The sequence below is a fragment of the Microtus pennsylvanicus genome, chromosome 8 (genome assembly GCF_037038515.1).
Source record: "Microtus pennsylvanicus isolate mMicPen1 chromosome 8, mMicPen1.hap1, whole genome shotgun sequence".
NCBI lineage: Eukaryota > Metazoa > Chordata > Mammalia > Rodentia > Cricetidae > Microtus > Microtus pennsylvanicus.
In genome coordinates this window covers 1,678,138-1,705,786 of record NC_134586.1, presented here as the reverse complement: position 1 = coordinate 1,705,786, position 27,649 = coordinate 1,678,138, and the positions used below count along the sequence as shown (strand labels likewise).

The 27,649-nt window shown below is 48.8% G+C and overlaps 1 protein-coding gene across 1 annotated transcript in view; it reads right to left on the bottom strand.

Annotated features, from left to right (window-relative positions):
• Positions 1-27,649, bottom strand: part of Tmtc1 (transmembrane O-mannosyltransferase targeting cadherins 1) — a 217,226-nt gene that overhangs the window by 54,202 nt on the left and 135,375 nt on the right. The window contains exon 10 of the mRNA XM_075982230.1: positions 2,055-2,222. Coding sequence (XP_075838345.1) covers positions 2,055-2,222 — 168 coding nt within the window. The remainder of the gene's footprint in view (positions 1-2,054; positions 2,223-27,649) is intronic.

Sequence of the window (27,649 nt, the reverse complement as noted above, 5' to 3'; positions counted from 1 at the left end):
AACGAACTTCCACCGAAAGGGGCAGAAAGTTTGGGCTGCAAAGTCAGTGTGCACTCCAGCCTTATCGTTGTTGCTGTTTTTACTTATTTCTTAACTACTTAGCTACAGTGGGTGTGAACTCTAGGTTACTGTCCTTGGAGCAAACACTGCCTCCCACTCCCGCAACCTAAGTTGCTTTGATTAAGGAGTAAATATCATATAAATGCCATTCCCAATGTGTGGCATCGTCAGGGGAAGTGCTGGACACAGTAGCAGAACGGCTGGGAAGTGTTCCATAAAAAGTCAACCACTGAAAGTGAGAGAAAGATTAAACCAAGAGACCAGCAGGAAGCTCTGTGTCTGAACTTCAATGCCCCCAGACTGAGGCATGAGGAGGGAGGGGCCTGTGTTCTGTGAGGACCACAGTGAATGAGGCGGCTAGGGTAAAGCCCGAGAGCTCTTTATAAGGTCTGCGAAGGAAAGAACACATTTAAACAAGCAGAAACAAAATAGCTGCAAGATAGAAAGAGTCTTTGTCTTCAGTGGTCTATCCTTGGGCAAACCTTCAGTTATGAACAATCCTAAGGGATTCACTGGGCCACCACAAAGGGAAGGGGGCTGGAGAGGTCCAGACGTACAGCGAGGAGCTGCTCTTATAGGGGGCCCTGTGCCTGATTCCCGGCACCCATGTCCATGTGATGACTCCCAGCCACTTGTAACTCCAGGGTATTGGTGTGGAAGGAGGTGATCACTGGACAGGACACAGAAGACTGAACAGAGAATGAGAGAGGTCAAAATCCCTTGTGTTCACGCAGAGAGTGTCAACACGAAACCATTGTTACGTCTGATAAACGAAGAGCCTTACCCCACAGCAGTCGCCCTGTGGGAACCAGCGCTGCAATGACACCCAGACAGGCACACTAAGCTAGCTACACTAAAAATGCCTATGCTGCAGGGTCGTAAGATCAAACACATTCTTCTCTCTCTCTCTCTCTCTCTCTCTCTCTCTCTCTCTCTCTCTCTCTCTCTCTCTCTCTCTCTCTGACAGGGTCTCACAGTGTAGCGCTGACTGTCCTGGAACTCTATGTAGATCAGGCTGGCCTCGAAGTTTCAGAGATCTGCCTGGCTCTGCCTTCCGAGTCCATCACCACACCCAGCCTCAGACACATTATTTTCAAAAGGTAGCAGAGCCCGGTGAACGTCTGCCTTATTTGTTCATTCATTCATCTATACATTCACTTCTTTACAACTAATACTAATATTTGTACTTTGGGACAGGTTGTAAACAGCTATAGATTAACACACACATATGCATGTCTATGTAAATATGCGCACACATGAACACACGTACATGTACATATATACACATGTGTTTATGTATATATGATATGTTCACATATTTATAAATGTGTATACATACATTCACATACATGTGCATATACACATGACATATACACGTGTGCACATCAGTACACACACTCACGTATGAATGATGCTGGGGATATGGATATAACCCAGTGTACTTGGCAAGTGCTCTATCCCGAGTTGTTAGCACCAACCCAGCAACATGCTTGTATTCAGAAAAATGTTCCATCACAGAGGGGAAAAAAACCCCACCAGAAAAGGAAGTCTTTTATTTCCTCACCTAAAGGAATGTTTAAAATAAACAATGATGAACAGAGAGGCCACGGATTATGATTTAATGCTCTGGAATATTCCAGAGAATTCACTGCCTGTTCTGCCCTCCTGCTGTGTGCTCACCTCCCCCTTGCCCCTGGCTGAGTGATGAAACGAGGCATGGAGATCTCATTTGGTGACTGATTGAACCGCCCCCTCCTCAGTGGCTGTTTCTACCCAACTTCACAGACCCAGAATCTCCTCACTCGGGGCGAGTGCATGTTAGATTTTACAGATTACTTTTAAAATCCTAAAATTAAACCCCCAAAACTTCAAATTTATTAAAAGCGATTTTCCAGATGAACACAAAGAGCCATACCCACGTTACTTCACTCGGAAACAAATTTGTCATCAGCAAAAGAGTGGGAAGAAACACACATTTACCTGCTTCATCATACCTGAATAAGGACTCTCTCGACAACCAGATTTCATTCTGCTTCACGGTTTTCCAGGAAAAAAGCAGGAGCAGCAACACAGTAGACGCCATCAGGGAGGTGGCCCCACACCGGCTCAGTCCAGCACACAGCTTGTTCAGTCCATGCACGAAGAGAATGCAGTAGCCCATGCTGGAACACAGCATAAGAGCAAGGTCACTGTGGGTCAGGGGTCACTGTGGGTCAGGGGTTACTGTGGGTCAGGGAGTCACTGTGGGTCAGGGAGTCACTGTGGGTCATGGGTCACTGTGGGTCAGGGACCACTGTGAGTCAGGGAGTCACTGTGGGGTCATGGGTCACTGTGTGGAGGGTGACAGTGGGTAGGAGGGTCACTGTGGTGGTTTAAACAAAATTAGTCCCCATAGGCTCATGTATTTGAATGCTCTGTCACCAGAGAGTGACACCATTTGAAAGGATTAGAAGGATTAGGAGGCGTGGCCTTGCTGGAGAAAGTGCCACTGGTTTCAAAAGCCCATGCTGGCCCTGGTCTCTCTCTCTGCCTATATATCAGGAGGTAGTGCTCAGCTCCTACTTTAGCTCTGCCTCTGTGATACCATACTCCTCACAATGATGATAACGGACCAAACCTCTGAAACTGAGTTGTCATGGGCATGGTGTCGCTTCACAGCAACAGAACCGTGACTGTCACTGCGGGTTGGGGCTCATTGTGGGTAGGTAGTTCCCCAAGCATACTATCAGGACAAACAGGCCTGCCCTGTGCTAGAGGAACACATATGAATTCCACTGTCACAGACAAGTGTGGGTTGTCTAAGACTCTCACAAGATGGCACTAGCTCTCCTGTACTGGTGTGAAGCCACAGGTTCAACGCCTCGGGTGTGGACATCCTACACGGGACCTGAGGAGACATGCTGACCCAGGTGTGGACATCCTACATGGGACCTGAGGAGACATGCTGACCCAGGTGTGGACACCCTACACGGGACCTGAGGAGACATGCTGACCCAGGTGTGGACATCCCACACGGGACCTGAGGAGACATGCTGACCCAGGTGTGGACATCCTACACGAGACCTGAGGAGACATGCTGACCCAGGTGTGGACATCCTACACGGGACCTGAGGAGACATGCTGACCCAGGCTTCCTCACACCTTCATCACAAGGTGTGTTTGAATTTAGAGCCAGGGCCACTGCAGGTCCTACCCCCGTAGCCTAGAGGGCCATCTGGGAGGAATGGACTACCATGGAGGACCAGAGACAGCTAACGTCCTTCATTTCCCAAAGCCACCCACACACAGGCTGCCCCTGAGCTGGACTGGTAAGGTTTTCTCACTGGCTCCACCCCAGTTTCCCTCTGAAAGTTTCATCTCTGAAAGCACACGGTCCCTCCCACCACTCACACACCTACAGAGGTGCTTCCTGTTGGCAGAATAGTCTCCAGAGAACACAGAGTTTGCCAAACATCCCACCTCCATGGGGGGCCAAGAACTAACTTGAAGCCAGTGTTCCCAGATGTGACCCCAAGTGGCACAGGTCCTTCCGTGCCTTATACAAACCAGAAGAGTCTCCAGTATGAGCAAAAGTTTTCTCACATTGCAGTATCCATATCTGACCTTAGAGACGTGGGGTTGCTCTACAAATACACTGTTTCTGTGGAACCGGTTGTGCAAATGTTATTTCAATGCCTGACCATAATGGCTGCTTCCTTGCTGCCTGTGCTTCTGCCCCGGTCAGGTTCCCTCACCCCTCAAACTAATCAGGATACTTCTGGGACCATGAGAAGGTCCACTGGAGTTCATTATTTCCTATATTATAACTTGTTTTTAAAAGAATTTTATTTTTAAGTATTACTGTGTGATAATATCACTTGTGTGGAGATCCAAGGAAAACTCTGTGGGGTTGGTTCTCTCCTCCCACTTTTCCACAGGTGTTGAAGATCAAGCTCACTTGAGGGCCCGCCCTCACTCATCACAATTTACTGACTACTATATATAATACTATTACAGACACCAAGAACTTCACAGTGAATAGGCAAGACTGTAACATAATCCTGGAACATGGGCAAGAAACAGTAAATGAGTAGGTAGATTAAATCTAGAGCATGCGTGTTATACTATGCTCCATGGAAAAAGAATCAAGCTACAGAAAAATGGGCATCTCAACATGGTCAAGTAAGAACCTGCAGGCATATGAGAGAAGCCCCAAAATGCATGGAGAGCATGCCACAGGGACATTTGCATCACGGGCTCATTCTTGCTGCTCTGCTCCACGCAAAGACTGCTGCGGGGTGGGAGCGATCATCTTGTGCGGTTAGCACCTTCTGACTCAGTGCCATGGCTTCTCACAAAGCTACGGATGCCCTGGGCTCTTAATCCAAGAAGATGCTGGTAAAGAGGGTGGTTAAGGATGTTGGATTAGGTCAGACATCTGTGAACAGAGGACCAGTGAGACTAAGCCAGGGACTCGGACCCTTTACTGCCCCGCATGCTGCCCTGCTAAAGGGTCTCTGATGTGGCAGGCTGGATCCAGTCCCACCCATGATATCGCCTGCCTTCCATCTTAGCTCTGTATTCATGAGACCTCACCAGCTGTAGGAACCAGAGCTGCCCTAGTGTTGCAGGAGGTCCTTCCGCTCCTCCAGCCAATAGCCGCTGAGATACCAGCCCATTGGGGCGTGGTCTCTCTCCCTTTAAAAAAGCAGCCACTTGGGGGCTGGAGAGATGGCTCAGAGGTTAAGAGCATTGCCTGCTCTTCCAAAGGTCCTGAGTTCAATTCCCAGCAACCACATGGTGGCTCACAACCATCTGTAGTGGGGTCTGGTGCCCTCTTCTGGCCTGCAGGCATACACACAGACAGAATATTGTATACATGATTGATAAATAAATATTTAAAAAAAATAAAATTAAAAAAAAAAATAAAACAGCATCCACTTCCCTTCTCGCTCTTTTTTTGCTTCCTGCTCCGGTTCCGGCGACTAGACTCCCTTCCTGATTGCATAGAGGGCTGTTGTCTGGGACGGTTATCTGTAAGTTTTTTCCTCTTTAAATAAATATCACCCTATTAATCATAATTCCAAGCTGGTGTGGCATTGTTTGTGACTTACACCTTCATCTGGCGCCCAACGTTTGGTTTTAGGACCCCCTCCTTTCCCTGCTAGGCTGCCTGCCATGAGTTCAGCTTGGCGCAAGCCCTCCCTTCCTCAGTCGCGGCCTGTGCCTTGCAGCCTGTGCCTTGTGCGTGGAGCCAGCAGCTTAATATAAATTATCACACAGTGGCTTTTCTTGCTGCAGTTCTTTATAATTCCCCTCAGATTGACTTCAAGTCCCCACACACCCTATCATCTGCCTCCCCATGTGGATTTAAACTCCACAGGCCTGCGTAGTCTCTGCCCGCGTGGTTTGCTCTTTTCTGAGTCGTTTTAAAATCTCCCTTGCAAGTACAGCTCTTAAGTGGCGCAAACCAGAGCATGCGGTTGCCGGTTGCCGAAAGCTGCAACCCATCAGGGTGACTCTGTCACATGGAGGCATACATGGCTTCTGGGTTACTATTCTCTACCCCTGGATTCTGGGTTTATGGTTCCGTGTACGGAATTGATTTAATTACATTTACTTTGTTGAACAACTTGCATTTCCCAGTTTTTAACAAATACTAGGCGGACACTGAAACAGGACCCCGTTTTCATCGTGACTTGGCAACAGCGCCACCTGCTGGATAATAGGTAATATGGCAGTTTTCGTTTCCAACACAAATTTTACTGTTTTGGTTACCAATACAATGGGTTATATCATGCAAGGTTTATATGACTATGGGGATAACTTAATTTACTGGTTACTAGGTTTCAGAATTCTTTTGCATATTCTATCATTTAGGAAGAATATGGCATTCCTAAGAACCATACAATCTTTACTAGAAACTCATACAGGTCAGGAGATTCAGGATTCAAAAGAGACAATAATAAAAAGACTTGAAATGATTGAAGAAATTATTGGAGCTGGTGAACAGCGTAAGAAGGCACAAGGACAGGATACAATGCCACCACCAGCTGTTAGAACTGGATTACCCAGGGTTTTAGCAGCATACCCTATACTTAATTCTGACAAAGCGTCAACTTCTAAAGGCTCAAAGGGAGTCAGAGAAGCTAGATGGACGCCACTAGCAATGAATGATCTAAAAGAAATTAAGCAAGCTATTGTTAATTTTGGCTTGCACTCTGCATATGTAAAGGAAATGATAAGGACTTGGGCTTCTAATGCTAGAGCTACCCCCCATGATTTCCATCAGTTAGTGTCTGCAGTTTTAGATAATGGACCTTCCTTGATGTTTGGAATTTATTTCAGAGAAGAATCCAAACATATGGAACAGCAAGGAAGAGCAAAAGATGTCGAGGTTTCCCAAGATCAAATTCTTGGTGCAGGAGAATATGTTGATCCACAGGTCCAAGCTCTTTATGATGATGAAGTACTGTGTCTATGTCACCAAGCAGCTTTAAATGCTTGGAATAGAATACAAGATCCAGCAAAAAAGGGTTGAATCATATACCAGAATTAGGCAAGGACAGAGAGAACCCTTTATTGACTTTTTGCAAAGATTAATTAAGGCTCTGGACATAGGGGTAACAGACCCAGAAGCTAGACAAATACTTCTTGAATCTCTATAGCTTTTGAGAATGCAAACATAGAATGCAAAAAGATAATTGGGCCTTTAAAGTCTAGATCAGCACCTATGGATGAATGGATTCAGCATACGATGAATGTTGAGACGTTTAGCTATAATGATGAATCTTGGGTAGGAGAAGCGATTTCCAAAGCAATGAGGAGACATCAAACTGCCAGGTGTTTTAATTGTGGTAAATTAGGACATCTGAAAAGGGATTGCAGGCACAGAATTTCTAGGAATAATATCTCCTCTGGGAATGACAAAAATAGGAGACCTTGGCCTTCAGGTATCTGTAGGAGATGTGGTAAAGGCCAACATTGGTCCAACGAATGCAGGTCAACAACAGGCAGACAAGGCAACCCGATACTGTCGGGAAACTCCTTGAGGGGCCTCTTGCAGGCCCCAAGCCAACAGTGGCCCAGTCATTCCCAGTCACAGTGGAGAACGCGCCTCACCAAGAAAATTAAAAGCTTCAATTTCTGCTGTAAAAAAGTAATACTGGTTTAAATGATGAATTACGCGTGGAGGATGAGTCAAAAAACTCAGTAGGACAGAGTAAACGTATATTTTGGCAGACTTCTATTAACGATCAAAGACCAAAGCTAAGAGTCTGTATAAATGGCACTTTTATTGAAGGCTTATTAGACACAGGTGCGGATGTAAGTATCATTACTCCAGAATCTTGGCATCCAAATTGGCCTCTTCAAGAGGTAGATGTTCAGTTCCTGGGAATTGGAACCCTATCTCGTGTAAAACAAAGCACAAGATGGGTTGAATGCATAGGGCATGAAGGGCAAATAGGAAGACTAAGGCCATATATATCCAATATTGCAATAAATTTATGGGGCCGTGACCTGCTACAGCAATGGAATACCCAGATTAACATTCCTGTAGTTCCAGAAACTCATAATTCTGGGAAGGATATGATGAGGTATTATGGAAAAAGGTCACCAGTCATTCAGGCTGTACAAGAACATACAGCAAATACGAAACCTTTAGAGGTACCAACAGCCCTACCTTTAAAATGGCTAACTGAGAAGCCAATATGGATCAAACAGTGGCCTCTAGCTGAAGATAAATTACAGGCATTGGAACATCTGGTGCAAGAGCAACTAGATGCTCACCACATTGAAGAATCAACCAGCCCTTGGACTTCTCCTGTGTTTGTTGTAAAAAAGAAATCTGGTAAATGGAGAATGGTGACAGATTTAAGAGCTGTCAACCTATGGGCCCACTACAATCTGGAATTCCTTTGCCTTCTTTGTTACCAAAATGATGGCCTCTTATAGTTATTGATTTGAAAGATCGTTTTTTCACTATACCATTACAAGAAAAGGATAGAGAAAAATTTGCCTTCACAGTGCCTACTTATAATAATTCTCAGCCTAATAGCAGATATCAATGGACTATCCTCCCACAGAGTATGCTCAATAGTCCTACATTGTGCCAATATTTTGTAGGTAAGCCATTGGAAATAATTCGTAAACAATTCCCCAAGTCCATCATTTATCATTACATGGATGACATCTTGTTATCTGATTCAAATAAAGATACTTTAGAAAGGATGTTTGAAGAAGTAAAGAAAGTCTTGCCTAGGTGGGGATTACAAATTGCCCCTGAAAAGATTCAAAGAAGAAATTCTATTAATTACCTAGGTTACAGAATAGGGTTAGAGAAAATTAAAACGCAAAAGGCACAAATTAGGAGAGACCGGTTAAAGACTCTTAATGACTTCCAAAGATTGTTAGGAGACATTTCCATTCTACGAGCAGCTGTTGGGATAACACCTGATCTAATAGTTCATTTAAACAAAACCTTAGATAGTGATAAAGATTTGAATAGTCCAAGAAAACTGACAGCTGAAGCAGAAAAGGAACTGACAATGATTGAGGAAAAATTACAGGAGGCACATGTGGATAGGGTGAACCCAAATCTTAGCTGCATTCTAGTCATATTGCCTTCCAGAATATTTCCTACAGGGATTCTAATGCAGAGGAAAGATATTATTTTAGAGTGGATATTTATACCTAATAAACCAAGTAAAATATTAAAAATTTATGTGGAAAAAGTCTCTGAATTAATTATAAAAGGTAAGCTGAGACTTCGTCAACTAGCAGGTATAGACCCAGCAGAAATTATAGTGCCTTTTACTACTGAAGAAATAAAAAAGTTATGGGAAGACAATGAACCATGGCAAAGAGCTTGTGCTAATTTTTTGGGAGAAATTAATAGCAAATATCCCAAAAGTGGTAGACTTAACCTCATAAAGAGAACTTCTTGGATTCTTCCTAGAATTGTACATGATGCTCCAATAACTGGAGCCCGTATGTTCTATACTGATGCAAATAAATCAGTGAAAGCAGGTTAAAAGTCAGATGAATTGAGTAAGGTGGAACAAAGCCCTTATAATTCTGTCCAGAAGGCAGAATTATATGCCATTCTTATGGTGCTAAAAGATTTTAAAAAACCTCATAATATAGTTACAGATTCACAATATGCAGAAAGAGTTATCTTGCATATTGAAACCGCTTAATTTATACCAGATGACACAGAATTGACTTCATTGTTTATCCAGGTACAAGACATAATCAGGAACAGGCTTTGTCCGATGTACATAACACACATCCGGTCCCATACAGGTCTGCCTGGTCCTCTAGCCCAAGGCAACGCTGAGATTGATCAATTATTGATTGGAAGTGTGTTGCAGGCCTCGGAATTTCATAAGAAGCATCATGTCAATAGTAAAGGCCTAAAGAAAGAATTTTCCATTACTTGGCAACAAGCTAAGGACATTATAAAGAGATGTCCTACTTGTTCTTTCTATAATCAAACACCATTGCCTGCAGGGAGTAACCCAAAGGGTATTAAGAAAAATGAAATCTGGCAGATGGATGTGTTCCACTTTATGGAATTTGGTAAATTAAAATATGTACACCACACCATAGACACGTATTCAGGTTTTCAATGGGCTACTGCCCTGAGCTCAGAAAAGGCTGATTCAGTAATCACACATTTATTGTAAGTTATGGCCATCATGGGTATACTTGCACAAATAAAGACAGATAATGGTCCAGCATATGTATCTAAGAAAATGAAACGCTTTGTTGATTATTATAATATAAAACACATTACAGGTATACCAAATAATCCTACAGGTCAGGCAGTTTTAGAAAGATCAGATCGTACTATAAAGGATATGCTGAACAAACAGAAAGGGACCGAAAATACCCCCAGAAATAGATTACATAATGCTTTATTAACCTTGAATTTTCTTAACGCTAATGAGAAAGGAAAAGCAGAAAGACATTGGATAATGGAAAGGTCTGCTGAACTAAATCAACCGATTTATTTCAAAGGTGTGCTGACCTCTCAATGGAAGCCAGGAGATGTGCTACATTGGGGAAGGGGTTTTGCTCTTGTTTCCACAGGAGAAGAAAAATTGTGGATACCATCAAAATTAATAAAGTTTCAATTTGAAGAGGAGAAACCTCTTGGAAAGGAGAAATAACAACTCATCCACAATGATGATATTCATACAGGTGGTAAGAAAAACATATAGAATGGGGGCAGGGTTCTCTTCTTATCTCTGCAGGAAAACACTGATCTTCAGAAAATTCAAGAGACCCTGGATGTTTGAGTACTGACAGATGGAAACTATTTACAACCCAATAAGATTCAGCAAGAAAATAAAATAGATCTTGTAAGTAAAATTATTCTATTCTTTTCTTTAAATATGTATTAATGTGCATTTATTTATAAATATATAGAGCTGGTTTTGAAGTTGGACTCTGGCTCAGTCCCTCTCCAATTCCAAGCCTGTTGGTAAGAGAAAAACCCAGAGTTTCTGTCTCATGTCAAGAGCCATGATATGGGACAGAAAGAAATATGAGTTTAGAAAATATCTTTGCTTTTCTTCATATCTATCATACTTTTCATTGACTATATCTATCATGCCTTTCATTGAATATATATATATATATATATATATATATATATATATATGTATATATGATTAATGTTTAAGTTTTTCACAATGAACAATGAATTTTTCCTGAAGTGACATTTGAAGTCTCCAGGAAGAAGATGGGGTCCCGTAACAACAACTCTACCTGGTTGATATGATGTCATGATACTGATAGCGCTACTACAAGACCTGTTTTGGGTACTAGCTGCACAAGACGATCCCAACTTGGTTAGCTGAAATGGTGCACATCTTATACAACATTTTGGCCAGACCTGCACAAAATTACTCAGAGACTATTTGCAATTTTAAGAGACATTGATCTTGAAATTTAACCATCATTTTACTTTCACAGGATCCCCCAGAAAAAACGTCGCCCCCATGACAGCTGGAAGTAATTCTAGAGGACGATGTCCCCTCTCTCAGTAAAGTTTGCCCTTGGGTTTAGGGACATCATTTAGGGGTTGGGAGGTTGGGGGAGGAATTTTATAAGCTCAGGGATCATTTTGAAAAAAAAAAGAGGGATGATGGGATAATAGATTTGTAATTGTGAGTTACTGTTTTTAGACAAATATATTGGTATCTATTCTTGTATATTAATACAAAGTTAAATTATATTGACTATTGTTTGCATGCATGTTTCTACCTCTGTTTAAAACATTTTTTATGTATTGACATATATTGTATTGATATATATATGTATATATTTACCATATTGCAGTGTACATTTCTACCTCTGATTAAGGTACTTATATATTGTTTGTGTATTGATATATATTTACCATACTGCAATGTATATTTGTACATTGTTTATATTTGGAGGTCATTGTTCTCATTTGTTTCACAGTCGTTTATTGTCTTAGTCTTTAAGTTAGATAGATATTGAGAATTATATAGATTAATAGTCATCTAAGTTTGCCATTTATAATTAAACTAATCAGGTTCTTTAGATACATAGAGATTATACTCAGTATAGATAGATAATCTTCAACCTCTTCAAAGAGCTGTAGAAAATGGCCTTTAATCTAATTCAGAGTTTTGTGGTAGTGAGACCCAATTGCTCCTGGCAACACCGCTCTATTCCCGAGAGAATGTTGAGCACCAAAGACACTCCACCTGGAGCCTTTCTTTTTGGCAGAACTAGCCTTTGGGCAAAGAAATGCCCATACCTCAACCACTGACAGAGATACAGAGTGTGCATCAATGGGTAAAACAGGACTGTCATATCCTGCCAAGACAGGGTAAGATAGTTTTGAAAAGTTGCTTGCCTTTGAAAATGGTATGTCAGTTATGTTAGGCCTTAGCCAAAGTTGGTTGCTGCAACGCTGCAAACGTGACTTTGGGTGATTGCCCAGGTAGGTAGTTGTCTCTGTGATTTGTTGCATGTTTTGGAAGTTGTTTTACTGAACTTCCTAATTACCCAGGTAACATTATTTCCCTTCTCAGATCTTTGATGGGGTTGAAGACTATATAAATGTAGTTACTTTTCTCTCATGACTTGGCCAAGTTATTTATTATACAAGACCTAAGCTAGTTAAAATAGGATATTTGTACTTATTGTATATAATTTTGTAGTAAGTTTAGAACTCTCTTACTTAAACAAAAGGGGGAGGTGTTGCGGGAGGTCCTTCTGCTCCTCCAGCCAATAGCCGCTGAGATACCAGCCCATTGGGGCATGGTCTCTCTCCCTTTACAAAAGCAGCTACTTCCCTTCTCACTCTTTTTGCTTCCTGCTCCGGTTCCGGCGACTAGACTCCTTCCTGATTGCGTAGAGGGCTGTTGTCTGGGACGGTTATCTATAAGTTTTTTCCTCTTTAAATAAATATCACCCTATTAATCATAATTCCAAACTGGTGTGACATTGTTTGTGACTTACGCCTTCAAGTAGTGCAGACGTTTTATATATTAGGGCTCACGAAACATTATCTCTCAACAACCCTGCTAGACGGAAGCAGCACACTCAAGGCCTCTGGCCTTCCCCATCCTGGTCTCCCTTCTTCACGTCTCTCAATCCTATTTTCAGAGAAACACATGGAAGGGCTTTCTTTAAGTTCCCAGCTTAAAGAATTCAGCTCACTGTCCCCATCCTGGGCACTGTGTCTGTCCACTGTCCGTTTCTCTTTCTAGACCCACCTACATGCTTCGCTGGCCTCCTCCCTGAGAGGAGAGCCCAGAAGCTTTGGCGTTCTCCGAGCTTCTGAGTTGCTGTGCTGTCTGTGAACTTTAATACACTTGTTTGCCTTTGCTCCTGTCAATCTATTTATTGTCAATTCCATTTATTGGACATAAATATCTAGACTCTGGAGAGCAGAGGGGAGTTCTTTTGTCTTTGTGTAGGCCACAAGGCCGCTGTCATGCCTCCTTCACTGTTTATGTGAGACCAAGCACACACCCTGTAAATGAGTGGGCATGTCTGTACTCCCACAAAATTTATTTGTAAAAACAGTGGAGGGCAGACCCGACTCATGGGCCATACAGCTGGCTGGTCCCTGCTCTGTGAGAATGGAGGAGAAGGCCCCTTGCCATTTGGCATTGATTTTTGTATCAAAAAATGATATTTTTTTCTGAAGTCCTTGAATTGACACATGGTTTCAGAAATGCTAAGCCATAGAAAGGATTCTCTGCTAGGTTTGCAATTGGGGGAAACCATTACATTCCTTCAGATGCAGACACTACAGTGAGTGAAAGACTCCTCCATCCTGAAACTTCATCCTTCAACATCTGTTTCCACGCAGCTCCCAGCAGTGGGCAAAAGAAATACGTTCCTTCTATTGCCAGGGGCGGGACAAGGCCACGGAGGAAGTGGAAAATCAAGCAAATGAGAAACTACATGCTTTTTTCTGCAGGGAGATGGAACCTTGCTCCGGTGACTCTGGTTAAGAAACCTCTGGGCTGCTGACCAGAGATTTCCATGCAGAACATACAGGAGCCCGCATGAACCCAGCACTGGAGAAAGTCTGAGCCTGCAGAGCCACAAGCCAATAGCTCAAACTCAGAAGCAGTTTGCAGACCTACAGAGCCATCAGCAAATGGCTGTAGTCATCACAAGGTTCCCTTCCTCCCTCTTCCCCTCCCTCTCTCCTTCTCTCCCTCCCTTCTTTTGTCTTAGAGAGAGATACAGTGTGCGTGCGTGTGTGTGTGTGTGTGTGTGTGTGTGTGTGTGTGCGTGTGTCTGTGTGTGTGTGTGTGTGTGTGACTGTGTACATGCAGAGCTCAGAGGATAAGTTGTAGAGATGTGGGGATAGGTTCTTTCCTTCTACCACATGGTTTCCAGGAATCAAAATCAGGTCATCAACTTGGGGGTGTTATCAGACTTAGGGTCACAGTCAGGTTTGGCCACCCAACTTCAGTAAGATAATTAAAAGAAAGAGATTTAATCAACATGTCCGTACTGTGATGAAGGATTTATGGGGTAGCTAGGATCACAGGCCTGTACCACCAAGCACAGCTGAAAGTACCTAATTTGTGGACAAGCCCCAACAATCCACTGAGACTATCTACAGATAAAGCTAATATTACAAGATGGCCACAACCCTCTAGTTTTATTAAGCTCTTTGTTTGAAGGGTCTAGAGGAACGTGTTCTCTGACTTCACCGTGCCCTGTTGATGCCGCTTCTCACGAGTGATCTCATGGTAAGTTTTTATTCCAGTTGCGTGGGTGTTATCCCCATATGGTTCAGAAGGAGAGCCCTGAAGCATTGAGCTGAGAGCTGGTGGTGGTTGTGCCCCACGCCAGTGGTGACTGCTCAGAAGCCAATACTAAGAGTACCCCCACTTCTGCCTTACTTTTTCCCATCTCAAATGTTCGATGGGGAATTCTCCAGAGGACTGAATGTATTTGGAGGTGAGAGTTCATTCGGTCTAAGAAATCCCAGTGGCATTGCTGAGCAGCTCTCTAGTCCCTGCACAAGGTGCTGTGCTCCTGGGTTGAGATGGGAAGTTTCTTCACGTGTGATTCTCTATGAAAGATTGCTGGGTCAGTTTTCAGTGTGTCCTCAGGATAACCAGGGCAACTGCCATTGGTTCCCGTTTTGAGAGTGAACATAATTCTCTTTTGGGCTCTTCGCAATACAATGCTTCCGTTCCCCCTTCATAGTTCACCCAACAGCACTAAGGTTTAGGAGGCCTTTTCCTGGCAGATAAAGCAAGTCTCTGAAGTTGGACAAAATCCTTGGTCTGTATCTCAACCCTCACACTTGCTGATTTGGGGCAAATTATTTAAATTCACAAGCTCTTAATTTCCTTCCTTTGTAAAAGGACATTATTTTATGCTGAACTATGCCCACTGTACATTAAATAACAAATGATAACATTAAGATTCTTGTGCTGTAATATTAGGGGTAGGCAGTTAGTTTCTGCTGAATAGATTGGGAGGCAGAAAATCTGTAACATGTTCCAGGTCAAAACAATTATCTCTGCACCAGTGTCCTGCAAAGACAGCAGGGTCCTACGATCTCAGGTCACTAGCAAGTAGAGGGACTGCAGGGGTCCAGGAGCAGACTGTCTGGAGCTTCCGGACGACAGAAAGGGAACTCCCGAGAGCTCCAAAATCAGAACAGAGTCAAGAGAATCCAACGGCTCTGTGGTCTGAGTCACTTAACCCCTTGGAGGCTTAACTGTGTCTATTACGGGATTAATAGTGTCTGCAAACCTACCTCTAAGGGTTACATGAAATACTGTATGTGAGCATGTTTCAAACACTGAGTAAAAGGGGAGAGGCCATGTTGCCATGTGGACGGTTTTCGTGTTCATGAGAGCTGTCGCTGTGTGACTCTTTGCACATGGATGAAGCGTGTGACTGGAACTATAAATAACCCAGTTTATCAAAGTCCTGCTCAAACAAAAGGTCCGACTTATAAGACAATCCCAAGCATTTTTAAGAACACATGTGAAAAATATCCTTGAAACTACAAGCTCACTTGTACGGTAGTATTTGCTTCAAGTACTGAGTTTATCTACAATGTATGTCATAGAGTGTAACATAGACGGGCAGTGGAAGGCATGTGGCCATGGACTTATTAACATTTACAATGTCAGAGGTCAGAGACAAACACAGAAGCAATTCTTCCCTTACACCCACTTTGATTTGGATATAAACTATCCCTGCAAGCGCACCTTTGAATGCTTTCTAAGAGTGTGGTGTGATCTTTTTCTAAACGCCAGCCCTCCCTGAGCCCTGGGGAGTCTGTCCCCTTCTCTGCTCATTCTGGTTCCCCTGCAGTAGCTGGGGATACGCTCTCTGCTCCTAAAGTGAAAGATCCCGGCTGGCGTGCGGGGCACGAGGGTGAATATTCACCTGCTTTCTCTGTTACCTACACCTTTCATCAGCTGTTTCTGCTTCATCAATTCTATGCAGTTTTACTTGTTTTTTTTCTCCTCTTCCGGTGTGTGTTTGTGTGTGTGTGTGTGTGTGTGTGTGTGTGTATATACATATACATACATACATACATACATACATACATACATATATACATATATATATATATATATATATATTGCTAGAAAGATAGCCATACAATTATATGTTTCTCTTGAAGTCAGGATAAAAGAGCCAAATTTCTGTGAAAAAAAAAATGATTTTAGCCCCCAGACTCCCTTCTCTGCTCAGCTATGACATGCACAAAAGTGACATTTATCAGAGCGAGAAAATGTTATTTCTGTGTGTTTTGATGGTAGGACTTTGACCCCAGAAGCCAAGAAAATAGCCAAGTTCTGTCTCTTTCATCCAAAGATTTCTGGCAGCAAATAAGAAAAGCCCTTTTCTGGTTTAGGCTGGAAGGAGAACAGAAGTGGCGTGCATTGTTAATCACGAAGGAGGAAGATAAAAGCAGATCGTGAGTCAGGCTCAATCTGGCTTTTCTATAAGATAGCCAGATCAGTCCTCCAGCTGCTGGACGCAGGAAGTTTCTCAGGGGCTGGCTGGGGTCTCATGGGTGACAGACAGTGGGTAGGAGGCTCAGTTTCTCCAGGAACACTGACAGCTAGGCATCCTTCCTTCCTCCCTCCCTCCTTCCCCTTTCCCTTCCCTCCCTTCTCTTAGTTAGGGCATAAAATTGGGGTTTTCTTTTGTGGGCCCTTAGTCTATAGGACTTGAAAGGAAGCTTGAGAACAATTTTCTTGGGGTTTGGGAGAAAACAAAGGGTAGAGAAAGCCCAAAGCGTCAAGGAAAAGTGTATGCAGGCTTTGAAAAAAGGGATACAAAAAAAAAAAAAAAGGAAAAGGAAAGTTACATTTCTCCGAGTAACTGAAAAGAACAGGCAAGTTTAGCAGAGCTATATGTCAGGGCCTCTGTGAGTGACTGCACAGGCTGGGGTTTTAGGGAAGGATTAAGTACTTTATCTCATTAGAGGGATAATCAGTCCTCCCATCTCCTTGGCACGGCTTTAGCTATCACACTCTTCCTCAGGGGTGGTATCTTGGTGAGGTGACTGACAGGCCCAGTTACACTAACTATTTTTATTTAAAAATTTTCTTTAGAGCTGCATTAACTTTAAAGGGAGGACACAATAATTTACAATGTTCTAATCTTTGGCACCGAACAGAATGTCATGTCTCCTTGAGGACCAGAAGTATTCCATTCTTTTAACCAAGAGTCAGTAGCCTTCCCTTCCTGGGCCTCAATAAACCCCTGACATCCATCAACAAAGATTGTAAGATTGTAACAAGTCCTCGAGAGCTGAGACCCTAGCTGCCTATGTGCTGCACACCTTTATCCTGAGTACTTGGAAAGTAGAACCAGGAAGATCTCTCTGAGTTCAAGGTCAATCTGGTCTACATGCCAAGCTCTAGGCTAGCCAGGGCTACATAGTGAGACCCTATCTCAAAAAAAAGAAAAAAAAAGAGTTGAGACCCTAAAATCATTCGTGACATGGATTGAAACTAGATAGAACTTAGCTCCACTATGGAATTCCAAAGCTGTTCACCCGAAGGGGTTCAGGCGTCTGTACCCCTGTATCTCCTGTGCCCATTTAGGAGAAGAAAGCTAGAGAGAGGCCGCAGTCCCCTAAAGGCATTCCTTGCCTTTGGCCAGGGATGTGAATGGCGCTGCTGCTTTCTGGGTCCCTGCACAAAAGCCGCCATATGTGTTTCTACCTACTGTCCTCCACAGCTCAGCTCACGTGGTCAGGAAGACTAAGAACGCAAGGGAGGGCTTGAGGCACCTGACCTTCTATCAGCCCCAGGATCACTGCTCAAGGGCAGGAAGCCAGCAGACCTCTCTACCAAGAGGCTCTGGTGTCTGCTGAGACTATCCCTCGCAGGGGCAGGAGCTATGATGGGTACAGGGTGGTACGGTCAGGTTCTGATGGGAGAAACAATCCCTCAGCAAGAGTGCAGGTACCAGGCCAGGCCCCGAGAGGAAAGGACAGCCGTCTCTGGGATGCAGGCCAGGCTGGCTCTCAGAGGCAGGCACTTGCTCTGGCAAATACTGACATCTTCTTTAGTGCAGTTTTATTCTCACCTGAATCCTGAAGTAAAGGGGAAACTCTGAAGCCCTGCTTAGGACACAGCAACAGAAGTCAGAGCGTCCATGGTTTGTCTTACGTAGCCCCGGTTGTTCTTAGACTGACTCTTAGCCAAGGATGGCCTTGAACTCCTGATTGTCCTGCCTCGCTTCCCAAGTGCTGGGATTATAGGTGTGCATCGCCAATTTCTCCCTTTTAAAAGTGAGAAAATCTGATATGAAAAAGCTTTATGTCTTCCTTGCTCAAGGTCACACAACTAGTAAATGTCAGAACAAGACTGTCCCCTGATTCAGTAACATTTCCAGGAAGGTGGCCTTGGAACAATGACATTGAATAAGATGACAGACAAGCTAAAACAAAGGGCAGATGGGCAAAGCTAAGCAACGTGTACGCCATAGCTAAATATCATTTTAATTCCTACTTTCTAAATTAAAAAGGGGGGAATAAAGAAGATACTGAACACAGTAATATTGGGCAAATCAACAAGTATTTAAAAACATCACAACTATAATGGATTGTAATGCTGCTGCTTGTATCCTGAATACGGGAAGTTGTGATTCCTGCTCCACTGTGAGCTTGTACCTCTCGGCCTGTGAGTCAGGGCGCGGGAGCCAGCCTGGTCCCTGGAAATGGCGGCGGGGCTCAGAAGGACCCAGTGCCGTACAGAGGACCGTCTCTCAGAAGGACCCACTGACCCACTGCCGTACAGAGGACCGTCTCTCAGAAGGGCCCACTGACCCACTGCCGTAGAGAGGACTGTCTCTCAGAAGGGCCCACTGACCCACTGCCGTACAGAGGACCGTCTCTCAGAAGGGCCCACTGACCCACTGCCGTAGAGAGGACCGTCTCTCAGAAGGACCCACTGACCCACTGCTGCACAGAGGACCGTCTCTCAGAAGGACCCACTGACCCACTGCCGTACAGAGGACCGTCTCTCAGAAGGACCCACTGCTGCACAGAGGACCGTCTCTCAGAAGGACCCACTGCCGTACAGAGGACAGTCTCTCAGAAGGACCCACTGCCGTACAGAGGACCGTCTCTCAGAAGGACCCACTGACCCACTGCCGTACAGAGGACCGTCTCTCAGAAGGACCCACTGACCCACTGCCGTACAGAGGACCGTCTCTCAGAAGGGCCCACTGACCCACTGCCGTACAGAGGACCGTCTCTCAGAAGGACCCACTGACCCACTGCCGTACAGAGGACCGTCTCTCAGAAGGACCCACTGACCCACTGCCGTAGAGGACCGTCTCTCAGAAGGGCCCACTGACCCACTGCCGTAGAGAGGACTGTCTCTCAGAAGGGCCCACTGACCCACTGCCATACAGAGGACCGTCTCTCAGAAGGGCCCACTGACCCACTGCCGTAGAGAGGACCGTCTCTCAGAAGGACCCACTGACCCACTGCTGCACAGAGGACCGTCTCTCAGAAGGACCCACTGACCCACTGCCGTACAGAGGACCGTCTCTCAGAAGGACCCACTGCTGCACAGAGGACCGTCTCTCAGAAGGACCCACTGCCGTACAGAGGACAGTCTCTCAGAAGGACCCACTGCCGTACAGAGGACCGTCTCTCAGAAGGACCCACTGACCCACTGCCGTAGAGAGGACCGTCTCTCAGAAGGACCCACTGACCCACTGCCGTACAGAGGACCGTCTCTCAGAAGGGCCCACTGACCCACTGCCGTACAGAGGACCGTCTCTCAGAAGGACCCACTGACCCACTGCCGTACAGAGGACCGTCTCTCAGAAGGACCCACTGACCCACTGCCGTACAGAGGACCGTCTCTCAGAAGGACCCACTGACCCACTGCCGTACAGAGGACCATCTCTCAGAAGGGCCCACTGCCGTACAGAGGACCGTCTCTCAGAAGGACCCACTGCCGTACAGAGGACCATCTCTCAGAAGGGCCCACTGACCCACTGCCGTACAGAGGACCGTCTCTCAGAAGGACCCACTGACCCACTGCCGTACAGAGGACCGTCTCTCAGAAGGACCCACTGACCCATTGCCGTAGAGGACCGTCTCTCAGAAGGACCCACTGAACCACTGCCGTACAGAGGACCGTCTCTCAGAAGGGCCCACTGACCCACTGCCGTACAGAGGACCGTCTCTCAGAAGGGCCCACTGACCCACTGCCGTACAGAGGACCATCTCTCAGAAGGACCCACTGCTGCACAGAGGACCGTCTCTCAGAAGGACCCACTGCCGTACAGAGGACCGTCTCTCAGAAGGACCCACTGCCGTACAGAGGACCATCTATCAAAGGACCCACTGCCGTACAGAGGACCGTCTCTCAGAAGGACCCACTGCCGTACAGAGGACCGTCTCTCAGAAGGACCCACTGCCGTACAGAGGACTGTCTCTCAGAAGGGCCCACTGACCCACTGCCGTACAGAGGACCGTCTCTCAGAAGGGCCCACTGCCGCACAGAGGACCGTCTCTCAGAAGGACCCACTGACCCACTGCCGTACAGAGGACCGTCTCTCAGAAGGACCCACTGCTGCACAGAGTACCGTCTCTCAGAAGGACCCACTGCCGTACAGAGGACCGTCTCTCAGAAGGACCCACTGCCGTACAGAGTACCGTCTCTCAGAAGGACCCACTGCCGTACAGAGGACCGTCTCTCAGAAGGGCCCACTGACCCACTGCCGTACAGAGGACCGTCTCTCAGAAGGACCCACTGCCGTACAGAGGACCGTCTCTCAGAAGGACCCACTGCTGCACAGAGTACCGTCTCTCAGAAGGGCCCACTGACCCACTGCCGTACAGAGGATCGTCTCTCAGAAGGGCCCACTGCCATACAGAGGACCGTCTCTCAGAAGGACCCACTGACCCACTGCCGTACAGAGGACCGTCTCTCAGAAGGACCCACTGCTGCACAGAGTACCGTCTCTCAGAAGGACCCACTGACCCACTGCCGTACAGAGGACCATCTCTCAGAAGGACCCACTGCCGTACAGAGGACCGTCTCTCAGAAGGACCCACTGACCCACTGCCGTACAGAGGACCATCTTCTCAGAAGGACCCACTGCCGTACAGAGGACCGTCTCTCAGAAGGACCCACTGCCGTACAGAGGACCGTCTCTCAGAAGGGCCCACTGCCGCACAGAGGACCGTCTCTCAGAAGTACCCACTGCTGCACAGAGGACCGTCTCTCAGAAGGGCCCACTGCCGTACAGAGGACTGTCTCTCAGAAGGGCCCACTGCCATACAGAGGACCGTCTCTCAGAAGGACCCACTGACCCACTGCCGTACAGAGGACCGTCTCTCAGAAGGACCCACTGCTGCACAGAGGACCGTCTCTCAGAAGGGCCCACTGACCCACTGCCGTACAGAGGACCGTCTCTCAGAAGGGCCCACTGCCGTACAGAGGACCGTCTCTCAGAAGTGCCCACTGACCCACTGCCGTACAGAGGACCGTCACTCAGAAGGACCCACTGCCGTACAGAGGACCGTCTCTCAGAAGGACCCACTGCTGCACAGAGGACCGTCTCTCAGAAGGGCCCACTGACCCACTGCCGTACAGAGGACCGTCTCTCAGAAGGGCCCACTGCCGTACAGAGGACCGTCTCTCAGAAGGACCCACTGCCGTACAGAGGACCGTCTCTCAGAAGGACCCACTGCCGTACAGAGGACCGTCTCTCAGAAGGACCCACTGCCGTACAGAGGACCATCTCTCAGAAGGACCCACTGCCGTACAGAGGACCGTCTCTCAGAAGGACCCACTGCCGTACAGAGGACCGTCTCTCAGAAGGACCCACTGCCGTACAGAGGACTGTCTCTCAGAAGGGCCCACTGACCCACTGCCGTACAGAGGACCGTCTCTCAGAAGGGCCCACTGCCGCACAGAGGACCGTCTCTCAGAAGGACCCACTGACCCACTGCCGTACAGAGGACCGTCTCTCAGAAGGACCCACTGCTGCACAGAGTACCGTCTCTCAGAAGGGCCCACTGACCCACTGCCGTACAGAGGACCGTCTCTCAGAAGGACCCACTGCCGTACAGAGTACCGTCTCTCAGAAGGACCCACTGCCGTACAGAGGACCGTCTCTCAGAAGGGCCCACTGACCCACTGCCGTACAGAGGACCGTCTCTCAGAAGGACCCACTGCCGTACAGAGGACCGTCTCTCAGAAGGACCCACTGCTGCACAGAGTACCGTTTCTCAGAAGGGCCCACTGACCCACTGCCGTACAGAGGATCGTCTCTCAGAAGGGCCCACTGCCGTACAGAGGACCGTCTCTCAGAAGGACCCACTGACCCACTGCCGTACAGAGGACCGTCTCTCAGAAGGACCCACTGCCGTACAGAGGACCGTCTCTCAGAAGGACCCACTGCTGCACAGAGTACCGTCTCTCAGAAGGACCCACTGACCCACTGCCGTACAGAGGACCGTCTCTCAGAAGGACCCACTGACCCACTGCCGTACAGAGGACCATCTTCTCAGAAGGACCCACTGCCGTACAGAGGACCGTCTCTCAGAAGGACCCACTGACCCACTGCCGTACAGAGGACCGTCTCTCAGAAGGACCCACTGACCCACTGCCGTACAGAGGACCATCTTCTCAGAAGGACCGACTGCCGTACAGAGGACCGTCTCTCAGAAGGACCCACTGCCGTACAGAGGACCGTCTCTCAGAAGGACCCACTGCCGTACAGAGGACCGTCTCTCAGAAGGGCCCACTGCCGCACAGAGGACCGTCTCTCAGAAGGACCCACTGCTGCACAGAGGACCGTCTCTCAGAAGGGCCCACTGCCGTACAGAGGACTGTCTCTCAGAAGGGCCCACTGCCATACAGAGGACCGTCTCTCAGAAGGACCCACTGACCCACTGCCGTACAGAGGACCGTCTCTCAGAAGGGCCCCCTGACCCACTGCCGTAGAGAGGACTGTCTCTCAGAAGGGCCCACTGACCCACTGCCGTACAGAGGACCGTCTCTCAGAAGGGCCCACTGACCCACTGCCGTAGAGAGGACCGTCTCTCAGAAGGACCCACTGACCCACTGCTGCACAGAGGACCGTCTCTCAGAAGGACCCACTGACCCACTGCCGTACAGAGGACCGTCTCTCAGAAGGACCCACTGCTGCACAGAGGACCGTCTCTCAGAAGGACCCACTGCCGTACAGAGGACAGTCTCTCAGAAGGACCCACTGCCGTACAGAGGACCGTCTCTCAGAAGGACCCACTGACCCACTGCCGTACAGAGGACCGTCTCTCAGAAGGACCCACTGACCCACTGCCGTACAGAGGACCGTCTCTCAGAAGGGCCCACTGACCCACTGCCGTACAGAGGACCGTCTCTCAGAAGGACCCACTGACCCACTGCCGTACAGAGGACCGTCTCTCAGAAGGACCCACTGACCCACTGCCGTAGAGGACCGTCTCTCAGAAGGGCCCACTGACCCACTGCCGTAGAGAGGACTGTCTCTCAGAAGGGCCCACTGACCCACTGCCATACAGAGGACCGTCTCTCAGAAGGGCCCACTGACCCACTGCCGTAGAGAGGACCGTCTCTCAGAAGGACCCACTGACCCACTGCTGCACAGAGGACCGTCTCTCAGAAGGACCCACTGACCCACTGCCGTACAGAGGACCGTCTCTCAGAAGGACCCACTGCTGCACAGAGGACCGTCTCTCAGAAGGACCCACTGCCGTACAGAGGACAGTCTCTCAGAAGGACCCACTGCCGTACAGAGGACCGTCTCTCAGAAGGACCCACTGACCCACTGCCGTACAGAGGACCGTCTCTCAGAAGGACCCACTGACCCACTGCCGTACAGAGGACCGTCTCTCAGAAGGGCCCACTGACCCACTGCCGTACAGAGGACCGTCTCTCAGAAGGACCCACTGACCCACTGCCGTACAGAGGACCGTCTCTCAGAAGGACCCACTGACCCACTGCCGTACAGAGGACCGTCTCTCAGAAGGACCCACTGACCCACTGCCGTACAGAGGACCATCTCTCAGAAGGGCCCACTGCCGTACAGAGGACCGTCTCTCAGAAGGACCCACTGCCGTACAGAGGACCATCTCTCAGAAGGGCCCACTGACCCACTGCCGTACAGAGGACCGTCTCTCAGAAGGACCCACTGACCCACTGCCGTACAGAGGACCGTCTCTCAGAAGGACCCACTGACCCATTGCCGTAGAGGACCGTCTCTCAGAAGGACCCACTGAACCACTGCCGTACAGAGGACCGTCTCTCAGAAGGGCCCACTGACCCACTGCCGTACAGAGGACCGTCTCTCAGAAGGGCCCACTGACCCACTGCCGTACAGAGGACCATCTCTCAGAAGGACCCACTGCCGTACAGAGGACCGTCTCTCAGAAGGACCCACTGCCGTACAGAGGACCGTCTCTCAGAAGGACCCACTGCCGTACAGAGGACCATCTATCAGAAGGACCCACTGCCGTACAGAGGACCGTCTCTCAGAAGGACCCACTGCCGTACAGAGGACCGTCTCTCAGAAGGACCCACTGCCGTACAGAGGACTGTCTCTCAGAAGGGCCCACTGACCCACTGCCGTACAGAGGACCGTCTCTCAGAAGGGCCCACTGCCGCACAGAGGACCGTCTCTCAGAAGGACCCACTGACCCACTGCCGTACAGAGGACCGTCTCTCAGAAGGACCCACTGCTGCACAGAGTACCGTCTCTCAGAAGGACCCACTGCCGTACAGAGGACCGTCTCTCAGAAGGACCCACTGCCGTACAGAGTACCGTCTCTCAGAAGGACCCACTGCCGTACAGAGGACCGTCTCTCAGAAGGGCCCACTGACCCACTGCCGTACAGAGGACCGTCTCTCAGAAGGACCCACTGCCGTACAGAGGACCGTCTCTCAGAAGGACCCACTGCTGCACAGAGTACCGTCTCTCAGAAGGGCCCACTGACCCACTGCCGTACAGAGGATCGTCTCTCAGAAGGGCCCACTGCCGTACAGAGGACCGTCTCTCAGAAGGACCCACTGACCCACTGCCGTACAGAGGACCGTCTCTCAGAAGGACCCACTGCTGCACAGAGTACCGTCTCTCAGAAGGACCCACTGACCCACTGCCGTACAGAGGACCATCTCTCAGAAGGACCCACTGCCGTACAGAGGACCGTCTCTCAGAAGGACCCACTGACCCACTGCCGTACAGAGGACCATCTTCTCAGAAGGACCCACTGCCGTACAGAGGACCGTCTCTCAGAAGGACCCACTGCCGTACAGAGGACCGTCTCTCAGAAGGACCCACTGCCGTACAGAGGACCGTCTCTCAGAAGGGCCCACTGCCGCACAGAGGACCGTCTCTCAGAAGTACCCACTGCTGCACAGAGGACCGTCTCTCAGAAGGGCCCACTGCCGTACAGAGGACTGTCTCTCAGAAGGGCCCACTGCCATACAGAGGACCGTCTCTCAGAAGGACCCACTGACCCACTGCCGTACAGAGGACCGTCTCTCAGAAGGACCCACTGCTGCACAGAGGACCGTCTCTCAGAAGGGCCCACTGACCCACTGCCGTACAGAGGACCGTCTCTCAGAAGGGCCCACTGCCGTACAGAGGACCGTCTCTCAGAAGTGCCCACTGACCCACTGCCGTACAGAGGACCGTCACTCAGAAGGACCCACTGCCGTACAGAGGACCGTCTCTCAGAAGGACCCACTGCTGCACAGAGGACCGTCTCTCAGAAGGGCCCACTGACCCACTGCCATACAGAGGACCGTCTCTCAGAAGGGCCCACTGCCGTACAGAGGACCGTCTCTCAGAAGGACCCACTGCCGTACAGAGGACCGTCTCTCAGAAGGACCCACTGCCGTACAGAGGACCGTCTCTCAGAAGGACCCACTGCCGTACAGAGGACCGTCTCTCAGAAGGACCCACTGCCGTACAGAGGACCGTCTCTCAGAAGGACCCACTGCCGTACAGAGGACCGTCTCTCAGAAGGACCCACTGCCGTACAGAGGACTGTCTCTCAGAAGGGCCCACTGACCCACTGCCGTACAGAGGACCGTCTCTCAGAAGGGCCCACTGCCGCACAGAGGACCGTCTCTCAGAAGGACCCACTGACCCACTGCCGTACAGAGGACCGTCTCTCAGAAGGACCCACTGCTGCACAGAGTACCGTCTCTCAGAAGGGCCCACTGACCCACTGCCGTACAGAGGACCGTCTCTCAGAAGGACCCACTGCCGTACAGAGTACCGTCTCTCAGAAGGACCCACTGCCGTACAGAGGACAGTCTCTCAGAAGGGCCCACTGACCCACTGCCGTACAGAGGACCGTCTCTCAGAAGGACCCACTGCCGTACAGAGGACCGTCTCTCAGAAGGACCCACTGCTGCACAGAGTACCGTTTCTCAGAAGGGCCCACTGACCCACTGCCGTACAGAGGATCGTCTCTCAGAAGGGCCCACTGCCGTACAGAGGACCGTCTCTCAGAAGGACCCACTGACCCACTGCCGTACAGAGGACCGTCTCTCAGAAGGACCCACTGCTGCACAGAGTACCGTCTCTCAGAAGGACCCACTGACCCACTGCCGTACAGAGGACCGTCTCTCAGAAGGACCCACTGACCCACTGCCGTACAGAGGACCATCTTCTCAGAAGGACCCACTGCCGTACAGAGGACCGTCTCTCAGAAGGACCCACTGACCCACTGCCGTACAGAGGACCGTCTCTCAGAAGGACCCACTGACCCACTGCCGTACAGAGGACCATCTTCTCAGAAGGACCCACTGCCGTACAGAGGACCGTCTCTCAGAAGGACCCACTGCCGTACAGAGGACCGTCTCTCAGAAGGACCCACTGCCGTACAGAGGACCGTCTCTCAGAAGGGCCCACTGCCGCACAGAGGACCGTCTCTCAGAAGGACCCACTGCTGCACAGAGGACCGTCTCTCAGAAGGGCCCACTGACCCACTGCCGTAGAGAGGACCGTCTCTCAGAAGGACCCACTGACCCACTGCTGCACAGAGGACCGTCTCTCAGAAGGACCCACTGACCCACTGCCGTACAGAGGACCGTCTCTCAGAAGGACCCACTGCTGCACAGAGGACCGTCTCTCAGAAGGACCCACTGCCGTACAGAGGACAGTCTCTCAGAAGGACCCACTGCCGTACAGAGGACCGTCTCTCAGAAGGACCCACTGACCCACTGCCGTACAGAGGACCGTCTCTCAGAAGGACCCACTGACCCACTGCCGTACAGAGGACCGTCTCTCAGAAGGGCCCACTGACCCACTGCCGTACAGAGGACCGTCTCTCAGAAGGACCCACTGACCCACTGCCGTACAGAGGACCGTCTCTCAGAAGGGCCCACTGACCCACTGCCGTAGAGAGGACTGTCTCTCAGAAGGGCCCACTGACCCACTGCCATACAGAGGACCGTCTCTCAGAAGGGCCCACTGACCCACTGCCGTAGAGAGGACCGTCTCTCAGAAGGACCCACTGACCCACTGCTGCACAGAGGACCGTCTCTCAGAAGGACCCACTGACCCACTGCCGTACAGAGGACCGTCTCTCAGAAGGACCCACTGCTGC